This window comes from Aspergillus multicolor, assembly GCF_047715735.1.
Source record: "Aspergillus multicolor strain CBS 133.54 unplaced genomic scaffold BDW74scaffold_23, whole genome shotgun sequence".
NCBI classification, from domain to species: domain Eukaryota; kingdom Fungi; phylum Ascomycota; class Eurotiomycetes; order Eurotiales; family Aspergillaceae; genus Aspergillus; species Aspergillus multicolor.
The window spans coordinates 386,719-400,273 of record NW_027395974.1 but is presented as its reverse complement, the minus strand read 5'-3'; the positions used below and the strand labels follow the sequence as shown (position 1 = coordinate 400,273).

The 13,555-nt window shown below is 51.6% G+C and overlaps 5 protein-coding genes across 5 annotated transcripts; 2 read left to right on the top strand and 3 right to left on the bottom strand.

Annotated features, from left to right (window-relative positions):
- Nucleotides 1-94: 94 nt before the first annotated feature.
- Nucleotides 95-2,737, bottom strand: BDW74DRAFT_158192 (F1F0 ATP synthase subunit alpha). Its single transcript, XM_073725267.1, has 6 exons — nucleotides 2,560-2,737; nucleotides 2,212-2,381; nucleotides 2,013-2,069; nucleotides 1,839-1,959; nucleotides 1,318-1,789; nucleotides 95-1,261 (listed from the first exon to the last, which is right to left on the bottom strand). The coding sequence occupies exons 1-6, from the start codon at nucleotides 2,629-2,631 to the stop codon at nucleotides 483-485; spliced, it is 1,671 nt and encodes a 556-aa protein (XP_073581352.1). The 5' UTR covers nucleotides 2,632-2,737; the 3' UTR covers nucleotides 95-482.
- A 291-nt stretch (nucleotides 2,738-3,028) lies between these two features.
- BDW74DRAFT_158187 (2-hydroxy-palmitic acid dioxygenase MPO1) lies at nucleotides 3,029-4,526 on the bottom strand. The gene is made up of 5 exons (XM_073725266.1): nucleotides 4,296-4,526; nucleotides 4,214-4,237; nucleotides 4,106-4,165; nucleotides 3,343-4,041; nucleotides 3,029-3,270 (listed from the first exon to the last, which is right to left on the bottom strand). Exons 1-4 carry the CDS (start codon nucleotides 4,326-4,328, stop codon nucleotides 3,589-3,591), a joined length of 570 nt encoding a protein of 189 aa, XP_073581351.1. The 5' UTR covers nucleotides 4,329-4,526; the 3' UTR covers nucleotides 3,029-3,270; nucleotides 3,343-3,588.
- A 103-nt stretch (nucleotides 4,527-4,629) lies between these two features.
- BDW74DRAFT_158181 (DNA-directed RNA polymerase II subunit RPB7) lies at nucleotides 4,630-6,286 on the top strand. Its single transcript, XM_073725265.1, has 4 exons — nucleotides 4,630-5,427; nucleotides 5,477-5,557; nucleotides 5,617-5,786; nucleotides 5,845-6,286. The coding sequence occupies exons 1-4, from the start codon at nucleotides 5,179-5,181 to the stop codon at nucleotides 5,852-5,854; spliced, it is 510 nt and encodes a 169-aa protein (XP_073581350.1). The 5' UTR covers nucleotides 4,630-5,178; the 3' UTR covers nucleotides 5,855-6,286.
- Nucleotides 6,287-8,961, top strand: BDW74DRAFT_158180 (uncharacterized protein). Its single transcript, XM_073725264.1, has 2 exons — nucleotides 6,287-7,157; nucleotides 7,228-8,961. The coding sequence occupies exons 1-2, from the start codon at nucleotides 6,852-6,854 to the stop codon at nucleotides 8,521-8,523; spliced, it is 1,602 nt and encodes a 533-aa protein (XP_073581349.1). The 5' UTR covers nucleotides 6,287-6,851; the 3' UTR covers nucleotides 8,524-8,961.
- A 1-nt stretch (nucleotide 8,962) lies between these two features.
- On the bottom strand, nucleotides 8,963-12,985 carry BDW74DRAFT_158178 (putative RNA interference and gene silencing protein (Qde2)). The gene is made up of 4 exons (XM_073725263.1): nucleotides 12,241-12,985; nucleotides 11,087-12,171; nucleotides 10,787-11,031; nucleotides 8,963-10,733 (listed from the first exon to the last, which is right to left on the bottom strand). Exons 1-4 carry the CDS (start codon nucleotides 12,516-12,518, stop codon nucleotides 9,261-9,263), a joined length of 3,081 nt encoding a protein of 1,026 aa, XP_073581348.1. The 5' UTR covers nucleotides 12,519-12,985; the 3' UTR covers nucleotides 8,963-9,260.
- Between the last annotated feature and the right edge of the window lie 570 nt (nucleotides 12,986-13,555).

The window sequence follows — 13,555 nt, the reverse complement described above, 5'->3', positions numbered from 1 at the left end:
CTGCTGGATATTTCTGATATCCATTGTGGATATAGAGCTTGGGCCTCCCAAAGAAAAGATTAGCAGAGTTACTTCGTCCCGTGGAGAAGACAAATGGAGCAGATGTTGTCCGATTGGTATAGGTATAGAAACAAACAAAGGAAATCATATTCGAGTGCATATATGTAGACAAAGGAATCCCAGCCGAAGACCAACCCTAGAGCATGCAACTCCTTTTCCCATGGACTTGTCATTACTCAGTTGTTCGTCCGATGCAGTCCTCTGCCGCGCAAAAACATCTAAACGTACAGGATATTATTCATGTTTTGGGCCCTTCCTCTCGGCCCACCGGTTCGTTTGCTTCAAAGCTACAAGTGAAAAGCCTCGGTGAAGAAGAAACAAAACAGTGGATCAATTGTACAAGCTATCTTCTCTATACACACAGAGTCAGGAAATTGGAACAATACATGGTAGGCTAATCAACAAAAATGTCGCTTGCTCACCTATGCGTTGAAGGACTTGTTGAAGTTGGGGATGATCTCCTTGAGCTTAGCCTCAAGCTCCTTGCTGACCTGGCCCTCCTTCTCAATGGTCTCCTGGACCTCGGGGTGGTTGCTCTTGAGGTGGGCAAGGAAGTCAGACTCCCACTGGAGGATCTTGGCGACGGGGACGTTGTCGAGGTAACCGTTGACACCAGCGAAGATGAGGGGAACCATGTCAGAGACAGCCATGGGAGAGTACTGCTTCTGCTTGAGCAGCTCAGTGAGACGCTGACCGCGGTTGAGAGTCTGCTTGGTGGAGGCATCGAGATCGGAACCAAACTGGGCGAAGGCGGCGACCTCACGGTACTGAGCCAAGAAGAGCTTCAGGGAACCGGCGACCTGCTTCATGGCCTTGACCTGGGCAGCGGAACCGACACGAGAGACGGAAAGACCGACGTTAATGGCGGGACGGATACCCTTGTAGAAGAGCTCAGCCTCTAAGAAGATCTGACCGTCGGTAATGGAGATGACGTTGGTGGGAATGTAGGCGGACACATCACCACCCTGGGTCTCAATGACGGGAAGGGCAGTGAGGGAACCACCACCGTGCTTCTCGTTCATCTTGGCAGCACGCTCGAGGAGACGAGAGTGGAGGTAGAAAACGTCACCGGGGTAGGCCTCACGTCCGGGGGGACGACGGAGCAGAAGAGACATCTGACGGTAGGCAACGGCCTGCTTGGAAAGATCATCGTAGATGATCAGGGCGTGCTTTCCAGTGTCTCTAAAGTGCTCCCCAATGGCTTTTTTGAACGTCAGTTTACTCGAAATGATGAAGAGAACCACGATGAGTACATACCGGTACCAGTAAAGGGAGCGAGGTACTGAAGAGGAGCAGCCTCGGAGGCGGTGGCAGCGACGACGATGGAGTACTTCATAGCGTCGTTCTCCTCAAGGGTCTTAACGAGCTGAGCGACGGTGGAGCGCTTCTGACCAACGGCAACGTAGATACAGTAGAGCTTCTTGGACTCGTCGTTGCTGCTGTTCCAGCGCTTCTGGTTGAGCATGGCATCGAGAGCAACAGCGGTCTTACCGGTCTGACGGTCACCGATAATCAACTCACGCTGACCACGACCGATGGGCACCATGGAGTCGACACACTTCAGACCAGTCTGCACGGGCTGGTTGACAGAGCGACGAGGAAGGATACCGGGAGCCTTGAGCTGGGCACGGCTCTTGCCGGAGGCGTTGATGGGACCCTTGCCATCGATGGGGTTACCGAGAGCGTCAACGACACGGCCGAGAAGCTCAGTTCCGACGGGGACATCGACCTAGTGAATATAAGTATGCGAAAAGCTATATCGATGGGAAATCACATACAATCTCTCCAGTACGCTTGACGGTCTCACCCTCACGGACGAGACGGTCGGAACCGAAAAGCACAACACCGACCTGACCGGCCTCGAGGTTCATGCACATACCTTTGACACCAGAGGCGAACCTATCTTGATGTTAGCCATTGCATTCAAAACAATTGATATCAGAAAATCATACTCAACCAGCTCCTCAGCCTGGACGTTGGTCATGCCATGGACACGAGCGATACCGTCACTATTCGATGGAATTCAAGTCAGTCCACGGTTCTTTAGATAATGCTAGCGATTTCGAGATGGTTTTCGGTGATTTAATCGACGAATTGAGCGAGGTTGTAGTCAACACCAAATTTTTCCACTCGGCAAAGGCGACGACGTACCCGACGGAAAGGACACGTCCGGTCTCAGCAAGACCAGACTCCTCCTGAACACCACGGATTCTCTGCTCAAGGATGGAAGAAACCTCGGTGGGCGAAGCCTTGGCCTCAGAAGCGTAGGTACGGACCTGCTTGGAAGCAGCAGAGAGGGGGCCGGGAACAGCCGCGCGAACCTGTTGACGGGAAGCAAATTTTGTTAGCTTTGATGCAGCGCAACCACAACGCGTCTAGGTGGTATATAATCGAGGGCGATATCGAGAAAGGCGATCGAACATCTCATCGAGATGACTTTCGGATGGATATCGGGTGAATTGAGTCGTCGTCGTCGACCTAGGCAGGGATAGAACTCACCGAGGCGATCCTGCCAGTGGCAGTGGCAGCCGCAACGGTGCGGCTAGACTGCCGTAAAGCGTTCCTGAACATTGTGAAAAGGGTTCAGAGGAGTGGGAGAGAGGTTTCTCTGAATAAGAGATGTAATTGGGGGAAGAGGTGAGAGGAGAGGAGGAGTGTGGATGGATGGAAGGAGAGCTTTGTCGTCGGGGTTGGGAGGATTCTCTGGACTGAGACTAAGCCTATTTTTGCCGAGTGCCAGCATCCTCCGAACCCGCCCTAGTGCGCTCACGGGACACCCCATGAAAACGACATCCCGCGGATAGAACTGCATTACCACCGCATGGCGCTTTATGAACTATAAATTCACTCGAAAAGTTACATTTAACTCTGTTCTCAATTGACTTCTCTACGCAGCTACTTCCAAAGACCCGTGGTGTTGTCGTGGTCGGGAGGTTTTCCGGGCCGGACAGCTGGCAGTTCCAGTTCCCTTTGGGTCACCGTGTTTGTATTTTTCGGATCTCCGGATATTCTCGTAGCCTTAGTCATTCGTTGCTATAACCACCGCAGACGACGACCTGCAGGCGGTCTTTTTAGCCTGATATTCTCCTTCGACGATGGTTGCCTTACTACTCAAAGAATTGACAGTTGTGATCGTAGCGCTTGCTCGTTATTTTTCCGATGACGAGCGCCGAATATGTTGCGCTTAAGAGTCCGCCGCGGCCCCGTCCAAGGTTCTTAGCTCCCATTCCGCCAAGTTTCGCCAGGTTTACATCACCACCTTTGCTCACCATGGCCTCGTACAGAGTAGCATTCCCAACGTATACCTGCATAATCATGGATTCGACTCGATCAACCAGGAATCATGCCCTGAAGCAATATTGAAGCACTAGAAATACACAGCCGCCGACCAAGTCCAATCAACACTTGCAAAGACAGCAAAGACCAACGAGATTATCGATAATCAGCTCGTGAACGCTGCGATAAGAATGACGATACCCAGTCCAACCGTACAAAGGTCGACACTTCCACTCAGCTCTCTGCACTACCTCATTTCGATGCCTTGTTCTTCTTCTCCTTGAATGCAGTGATCTCCTTCTGCACGCTTGCCTCATATCTTGCCCTCAGCTCAGGGCGATAACCGAAGAAGAAGAGGATCTCCATCCAGACAAAGAGAGGCGCAAGGAGCAAAGCTTGAACCAGGTTGTCAAGCAGCGCCGGTGCACGGCCTTCAAAGGCACCGTGGCCGACAAACTGCAGCAACCAGGATACGACATGGATTCCACCGAACCAGTAGTTTGCTGTCATTCCGTATGTAGCCAGGAGGTGGTTACCAAGAGCTGCGGCGCTGAGTAGGAGCGGTGCGACGAGAGCACCTGCGACGGGCTCCAGGAGGATATAAAATGTCGCATAGACGATAGCTGCGATCGTTCCAATGTTGGGAGGTAGGTTTTCGAACTGAAGGACTTCGGGTAGGTTGAAGAGAGGGGGCGAGTTCGACGCCTAAAGGGAGACGGCAAGAACTGGTCAGTTACACTGGATCTCCGGAGGCACCCGGAAACCATACCATCGCGATTCCTGTAAAAAAGAGTATCGGCACACATGTTATATGGATCGCGACGTTTACCTAGAAGTCGGTGAGTAGAAGCCAACTGACAAGGGAAAGAAGACATACTGGGTTGTTATGGTATGCGCCGTACTAAAGACGTGAGCAAATCTCTCCTCAGGCTTCAAGGCCTTGTCGTATTGGGACTTACATAGAGGAGTTGCTTTTCAAGGTTCAACGCCATCTTGGAGCAGTCGGGTATAAGAATGGCGAGCGGCTGGACTGGAAAAAAGTGTGGGTTGTAAAAGACAAGCCGCGAGTCCCATCAAGATTAATGAAGGGTGCTAGTCATCGTATGAGCCAACCCCAGATCATCAAAATGGCTATCTTATGAAATGGAGCCGACCGTTATACTACCTGCTCTGGAGTAGTATACTTGCTGCCAACGATGACATATTACTGGCTATAATCTTACATTTAAACCCCGACTGGCTGTCATAACCGCCTAATTTACCCTACAATCTACACGTTTATTGGTTTATATTGTTCTGACTGCATAAACGTCATGTGCAAGCCGAGGTTCTGCGCAGAAAGGCACTGCTGGTATTACCAGTACGTAACTTCCAATGCTCGGCGAATTTAAGACCCAGCACCCCATACGGTACTGTAAGCGGATACTGAGATCATGTGATCAGGCGGACAGCTCTGGGCTCGAGCCAGACCCGACTCGGGCTTGGGCTTTGTGAGAGCTTCATTGCTACTCTTTCAACCACAAGCTGCCTCGTCAGAGGACCACGGTCGCGATAAAACGCTCGACCTTTCGCTCCTTCTCAGATTCTATCAGAAGATCTTTTCTTTGCGCGACCGGCCATGAGTTGTTGAGTTTTCAGTCGTTCATCACATTTGCCGGCACTTCCAGTTAATCGGCCTTTGCGCCTCGCTGCAGCTTTATACCCATCCGTCTGAGTCGTCTTTCGAGAGCTCTGCTGCGAATCTAGACCTCCGGCCCTTGACGCTGCTCAGCGACTCCGAGTCGTCCCCCGATCTCGGCTCACCTGTCCGCTTCCACGCCACCGAACTTTCGAGCCCTCACGATGTTTTTTCTCAAAGAAGAGACTAAGGTCATCGCGTTACATCCCTCGTACTTCGGACCGAATGTGCGAGAATACCTTATCAACCGACTAAACGAGGAGGAAGAGGGGCGGTGTACAGGAGACCACTTTGTGATATGTGTCATGGATATGGTAGACATTGGCGAGGGGCGAGTTCTGCCAGGCAACGGACAGGCTGAATATACGATCAAGTATCGAGCGATTATCTGGAAGCCTTTCCGAGGAGAGACTGTATGCGCGCCTTTGACGCGGTTATGGATGGCGTCTAACTTGCTTATAGGTTGATGCTCTTGTCACGTCAGTCAAGCCTACGGGTATTTTTACCCTAGCTGGCCCACTGTCCGTTTTCATTGCGCGCAAAGTACGTTAATTTTGGTGGTGACTGCGCTGTTATCTTTCTTGACACTAATCGGATTGAAGAACATCCCCTCCGACATCAAGTGGGAGCCCAACACGGTGCCGCCACAGTACACCGACCATGCCGACCAGGTGATTGAGAAAGGCACCAGTCTGCGACTGAAGATTCTCGGCGTGAAGCCAGACGTTGCGGCAATCAATGCGATTGGAACGATCAAAGAAGATTATCTAGGGTGAGCTTTACTTTGCGCCTGGCATCTATTAGTACTAATATGCGCTTCCTTGTTGCAGACCATTATAAGAACACGATGCCCTCGAGCTTATGACGATTACGACCACTGAAACATATCCCGGAAGGGCGCGCTGGGAACTAATATCTATTCGCAGGTACTAAGCTTATCGAGTCGCGAGAGTCGTCTCCGAAGTGCTCAGCAGTAGCATGCGAGGCGCACTGGCTTTCCACGAATTACCTGGGTCAGGCATACGGTGAAATTGTCTCAACAGTGTACTCTCTGCAGTTCCGGCGATGACCAAAGACTGTTGTTTGCAGCAGAGCGATCCTGTTTTGGCTGATGCAGATCTATTTCATGGACACCCCGCGGGGAGAATGCAGTGGTGGCCTGAGAGTAGTGGCTGCGGAGACTATCTAGAGGCAATATACCGATACACAATAAGATATTTGGAGGCAAGGAGAACTGAAGTATCTTCTAGTCTATAGAGCATAATGACAGCGATTCATTAGTATTAGGGCGAAAAGTCATACTCGGTCTTATACAGTTGCCTGAGAGACGCGGCCCCGGAGCGGGCGTGGTGGTGAAACACTGGTGCGTCCGTCGCATGTGGGATCCCCAGTCCTGGCCTCCGTGGCCATTATCTGGGTAATTATTCAGGAACCCTTGATGAACCGCCGTCACGCTGTAATTTGAAGGTGTTATTATTGTGATTGACTAGGCCCTGGCATTGCTCAGAGGCCAGAGCAGCCGAAATATACCGCGTGGCGCCCTGTGCTGTAGTTCTTGTGTTGTATTGAAAGTCTCCTTGAGAGTCGAGACCTTGAACCTTCCCGTCAGTGTCTTACTCTTGAATCTTGTTAAATAAAGAAAGCAGAGACAGGCAAATTCCAGACTCCTCCTGCATTCTTCCTCCACTGGTCCTCTCTTTTTCGTGGTGCATTACTCGTGGTGACCGTCATCCGTGGTTCGCCTCTTGCGCAACCAAACAAACCCTGTGTTTGCCTTTTTCTTTTATTTACTTTCCTGCCGAGTACATTACTCTGCAACCAAATCCCCATACTCGCCATGTCGTTGCTGAGCGTGTACCAGAAGTTCCTAGTGAACCCCAGCGCGGTTCCTCTGGCGTCTGATGTCTCCTTGATCTATATCACCACTACCACTGAGATCAAGGGCGCCGACAAAGTCATCAAGCATCTCACCAAGCAGCAGGAGCTCAAGATCAATTCTCAGGCTATTCTTGACAGCGTACAAGGCTCCAATGCTCTATCTCTGGATATCGAGATCAACCTTCAGTTCCTTACTGGAGGTGGAGCTTACCTCCCTAACCTAGACGAGACGTTCCTGTTCGATCACGTTGCGAAGTTCCCCACGGTTGGCGCTCTCCCATCAACAAATTCTCCGATGTTGGACTGCGTACTAATGCCGGTGATCGCTTCTGTAGATCCATATCGTCCGATTCAATGCGCAGAATGAAATCCAATCCGTCAGAATCTACTGGGACCAGGCTTCGCTCCTCAAACAGGTCGAGGTTATTGGAAACCGCTCTCGCAACTGGCCCGTTCGCGACGCCGATAAGCAAACCCGTCTGATCAAGTCCGCTTCCGCTTCAGCACCAGCCGACAATGGATCTCCCCCAGCAGGCCAGTCTGAGCCGTCGGCCACCGCGAAAGAGGAGACCCGCGAAGGCTCCCCCGGAAAGAAATACATCAAAGATCCATACGCAGCCGAATCGCTATACGAGCTCCTTTCTCCCAGCAAAGACCGTGGCCAGCCCGTACATGCACCCCGCGCCCCTGCTTCCGCGCAGCCTCCACCCCGTGAATACAGTGAGCTGTTTGTAGGAGATGAAGGCAATGACGACGTGCCCGAGACGCCCTCGCGAACCCGTGCCATCGCACCCAAGGCTGGCGCAGGCAAGAACTTCGCCCCGTCCCGCATCTTCGAACTTGAGGAGGTCCAGGCCTCTCCAATGGTGCCCAAGCTCGGCGCCGGCAGGAATTTCGCGCCCTCTCGCATTTTCGATGACGACGACGAGACCGCCTCTCGTGAGAAGCCGGAGCAGATCGCCTACCGCGCGCACCCTAAGCGATTCGACCACTTCGAGCTAGGAGCTGACAATAGCAGTCGCGAGGTCAAGCCGACTGCCGGTCGTGCTGGTTCCCGTCACGTCAACAACTGGGACTTTGAAGATTTCTCGACCCCTCAGAAGCCGAAGCGCGGACCTCGAGGCGAGGAGATCCGCCACTTTGGTTGGAGCGACGACGAACCCGACCAGGACACACCTCCGGCTAAGCCCCGCGTCGTCCAGCCGCGACGTGACGCCGAAACACACTTCCAGTTCGCCGATGGCGAAGAGCAAGGCAACAAGCGCATCATCCGGTCCCACGGAAACAAGGGTCTAGGCCTCTACAAAAATACCCTGTACGCCGGGGAGGACGAAGACGCTGAGGCAGAAGAGAAAGCAAAGCAGCAAGCCGGCAAAGAACGTCCCCTCTCAGTCGTGCACAACGGCCCTAACCGCAAAAAGGACTTCGAGAGCCACTGGGACGAGCCAGAGACCAATGTGCGCCACGAGAACAAAAAGCCCACGGGCGATAGAGTCAAGGCTGCTAAAGCTTTAGAATCATCATGGCACTTTAACAAGTCCCCTGAGCCGAGCAAGGTCGCGCGTCCTGCCCAGCGTCGGACACTGAAGAATGTCAACCAGCGGAGCTGGGGCTTCGATGACGAGGAGTAGGATCACACCGACGCAATCAGAACCTACCCCCGGAGAAAAACAAACTTCAAACCTCAGAACCCCAGGTGATGCGAACGGCTACTCGATTTGGTAAACGCCTGCATGCTATGACTATCATTGCTTTTCATGCTTCTTTTTCTTCTTTCTATTCTCGGTCGGTGGCGGGTCAATTGTATGTTTTCTGTACCTTCTATTTCTTCTCCCTGTATCTTTTCCATTTTCAAGACCATATCTTGCTTCTGCTTCTTCGATGCTACGTTACTTGTTCATCTTCGGTGTCGTTATGTTTCTAGCATATATCATACCCAATACTTAACTCAATCGTCAAGACTCCCTCTATGGTTCAGTAGTCTTATGAAGTTTCCTAAATCCTTGCAAAAATATACCTCAAGTCAACTAGCCAATATGAATTGGCTCCTTGGCTTTTACTGCTCGATTGCTGCAATGTTAGTTTCATGGGGAAAAGTGAGGTGTTCCGTGGGCAGATATATATCTCAGCAGGACTAACAAATTCTTCATTCTGTTAACTATGTGTCTTATCGGAATTGGGGTAATAATGACCATCTAGCTAGTGATTGCCCAAAGTGACAAGCTCCAATATCTTCGATTGATTTTCCAAGCACACGTTTCAGCATCAGGAGGGTTGCAAGGAATCACGTAGGGACCAGAGCCGCTCCATATTGGATTCTCGAGGTTAGCCAGAACAAGCCAAAAAAGAACGACATGACGAGATAACCTTAAATGTAGAACATTGTATCCTGGACGTTTGGATGGATCAACACATCAGTACTGTTGACCACGACGGCTGGATCGCTAGAACCGACAACACTGCCGCTGGGCGTAGCTGGCTCGAATGCGCTGCTTAGGTAGCAACGAGCACGCGTGCAGACGAGATCAGCGTAGTAGGCTGGTGGGCAGATGCTGACAGCCTTGGTTGCCCTGCCGTACAAGTAGCATATGTGGTGAGTCATTGCCTCGAGCATATCCGCTGCATTCTTCGCAGGGGGCGTAATCTTCTGCTTGAAGAAGATCTCGTCCCATACTGTGTAATAATGGGCTGGGCGAGCCGTCCCCTTGAGCGCAGTATGTGCCTGCAGGAAGAAATCCCAGTTGCGAGCTTCTGTCACACCGCGGTCGACAACTGTGCCGTTGACAGTATTATTGGATCGATCTGCATCGTCCTGGCGAGTCGGATAGAAACGGGTATGGTGACGCTTGCCGACAATGATGATGGAGAACCGCGGGAGATTCTTCGCGGTGTCGGAGGCAGGATATATGTCCTTGCAGGCATTCCGGAGGAGAGGCAGTTCCTTTTCTGTAACCAAATCGTACTGGCCTTCTGAAACTCCATCCCGGTAGACGATGATGTTCTCCGGGTAAGCGCCTTTGTGGTTAGCTGCCCAGCGGCGAAGTTGCGCTTTTAGCATGGTGTCCAGGGCGTCGACCATCTCTGTCTTGGCTTCCTTTTGAATGCGAATTTCGGCCGGCCACTGGCCAAGATGAGAGTCGATAGATGCCACCATTGCTGCAACGCTGGGTGCACCTTTGGCGGAACCAGGCGATGGGTGGGTAACATCTACACCAACAAGCATTGTTTTACCCTCACCGATGATGCCCAGCTGATTCGGCCGGACAACCTGGTTCACACCTCCGAGTTTCAGATTGAACTTCAGGCCAACATTAGCAAAGTACTGCTCATTGCGCTTATAAAACTGTTCGGCGAGAACGTTGATATTCCTCACGCCGTGGCGGATATCACAGGACTTCTTGACACAGTTGTAGATCGCTGTGTCGCTCCAGGGCAAAATAGTCAAGATCAATTTTGGTTGAAATTGGCGCATTGTCTCAGCTATTTTGGCGTCGATAAGCGCCTCAGCATTTTGCCCAGTGATATCCAGTCGGGTTAGGGATACTGGGGCGCTCGCATTCACGCCGACCTCTCTAAGCTTCTTTGTAAATTGTGTTAGACACTCGTTGAGATCAGCAGGAGCTGAGAAGTATTGCCTGCTTCCACCACTGATAAGGATGCATGCCCATTTTTGGAGGTTGGAGCTCGTGGAGAAGCGGATAGACTTCATGTTCCAGCTGCCGAACATGGGCGCAATCTGCTTGTCTTTTGATTTCTCGTCCTTATAGTACACATTGGGTGGAGGAAGAACTCGCCCTGGCACTGTAATAAGGCTGGAGTTTGTCTGAATGCCAAAATCCATCTGTCAAGACCTTGGATTAGCGATCGTACTTGTCATAGGGAAAGTGCACGTACCAGGGTTGGATTGGCAGGATCCCCGAGACCCAACGTTTCTGTTCCGTTGGTGACAAGTGACCGGGCATTTTGTGCTGGGCTTCGCACTGCGAAGTTCAGCATCTGCCGTGTTTGTTTAGACGATAGCTTCGTCTTTGCTGGTTGGCCCGACACAACTTCACAAACTTCCACGGGCAAATATGATGGCTTGGCTATATTTCCAACATTTACCACAGGCATGCTAAAGTCCACCTGAATGTTGTAATCTTCGAGGTGTTAGTTCTGTTTTGAAAACAGCGAACTGCAGTCTGGGAAACTTACTTCGTTTGAAAAACTCGGCAACGGTGATGTATGATCCTGAGGGTTTTGGACCAGCGGTACTTTTGCTTTTCTTACCCTGTTCAGGAGCATCCAGAAAGAACGAGACGTCGTTCGGGCCAGCCCCAAAGCTCTTGACCTTTGGTGGCTTCTCGAGCGACTTTCCATCGCTGGGAGTGGCGACACCGAGGATGGTCTTGATCCTTGGAATATCCTCCCCTTTCTTGTTCGTCTTCTTGATATGAGTAACCCGGACCCTGAGCTTGTCAAGGAGTTTTTTCAAGGTATGGACATTTTTCCCGTTATCGTACTGGTACTTGCGAATAACCTGACCTAGGGGACCATCCTGGTAGCATGCAACGTATTTGACCTGAACATTGACAAGTAGACGCGCCGTCGCCGCCCTGACGCTGACAAAGTATCCTCGAAGAGCTTCAAGACCCGCTCCCAGATCGAACTTCTCTGCATCCTTGATTGCATAGTGCTTGTTCGCACCAACCGAGGCAATGGAGTCAGAGGATTTAGGGTGATGACCGATGACGATGTTCAGAGCTTGCAGGATCTCAGCCTTTTCAAGAGGCATGCTGGCTGCGTTGGAAGAAGTCAGATAGTTGAGAAGCTCGGCCGGATCGACCCGCCCTGTGAACTGGCATGTAACACGGTAGGTTTCCGGATTTTCACGAGGACCGTCTTCCTTCTCGCCGCGGTAGGTTACGGTGTACTTGACAGGAACCTGGTCCTGCTCCATGATCTTCACATGCGAAATCATGTTAGACTTGTAGTCTGTCGCAATGCTGCAACGAAACTGCGGGAAGTGGTCCTCAAGGAACAAATTGATAATTCGTTTCACTTTTTTCCCGGCAGGTTTGCGGGTGCCCCCATCAACATCGATGTGGTACCGGAATAGACTCTTTCCGACAGACTTGAGCTCGAAATAATTGGCAAAGAGCTGAACGGGCCGTCCCTGGGTGCCATAACCCGGTCGTTCGGGATAGCCAACAGGCCGCTCTTTCTTAACGAGAGCTGCTGCTTGGGCATTTTCCGCCTGCGTGACTTTGGCACTGGGTTGCGGCGCACCGCCGGGGGGGCTAATGAGATACATGTTAGTATATGAAACTCAAATCAAGATATCCCTGGGAAAAACATAGGTAACGTACGAGTGGATAGGAGGGCCTTGATCAAAGCCTCCTTGACCACCACCACCACCACGGCCACCACGGCCACCGCGACCACCGCGACCTCTGAAGTCTCCTCGTCCAGAATCGCCTTGGGCTGGACGATGGGGTAGATCCTGGAACAAGCCACGACCTCCCCCGCGGCGTCCCGCACGATCTCCACGGTATCCCCCGCGTCCTCTACCTTCCCCTGGTCCTCTTCCGCGGTCATTGCCTCTTCCCTGACCGCCACGCTGGGGTGGACCTCCGGCGCTTGACATCGTGGTCGGAAGGAGAAATCAGAATATTGAAGCGAGTGGCTCGGCGTGTTCCGATGCTGAACAGCGATGTCTAAGATAAAATCACGTTAAAATAAATGACGTTAAGAGCTGTAGGAGGCAAAGTTAGGGAACGCTGGCGGGGAGAAGAGGAGCTTAACTGGAGACGCGGTTGCTGAGGGGATCTTATACGTCCAGCCTGCTCTTTCCCCCACCACAAAGACGGAGTTTTGTTCAAAGAAAAAGAGAAGGCTGCACAGCACAAGGATGTTTGTGTATGTCTTGTGAATTACAAAAATGTTTGGCTGAGTGCCACTTCTTGCTTCGACTTGATTGCAGCCTGGTTTCGCCCGTCAGTCCTGGGCATAGGCGAGAAAGTTAAAGACAAGATGCCTGTCCGGACGGGAACACAGAGGTAGAAAAGACACAATTGGATGCAAAACAAGCAAGACTGACGAGCCAGAAGCCACCGAGAAAGTCCAAGGCTGACTTTTCTACGACAGAGGAAGAGTGAGGTGCGGGGCGATTGAGCGACTGTCGCTGCAGCTTCGCAGCCATATCTTCTGATCAGTCGACGTCACCACTCAACCCTTGTTGATCAATCAATTACTCCGCATGCACTTCGTATCGAGTAGATAGACTGTTACGTGTCATTATTGCCACAAGATGTTTCAATACAAAAAAATTGTCTAGATAGGTTACACGGTCGGCAAATCCGGAGAAAAGCACAGTTTATTACTTCAATAGCCTGCCTGGGTCAAATCGTATCCTACGAAGTACCTACACAGTACATGTTGCATGCAGTCTTTCTGCTGCCTAGAGGCTGAGCTCTCTTCTAAATTCGACGGTTGTCTGGAAGCATGAAGCTTGGTCGTGAAGCTTGGGACCTGGGTTATAGTTGTGGCCCACCTCCGCTTTGATGCAGTGGATCAGGGATCTCTAGCCCATCTGTGACGCCGTCAGGACCAAGGTCCCCACGCTTCCACCATCTGCTCAACCTCATAATCCTGCACAGCGCTCCGTATGGTTCCAAGATGGAA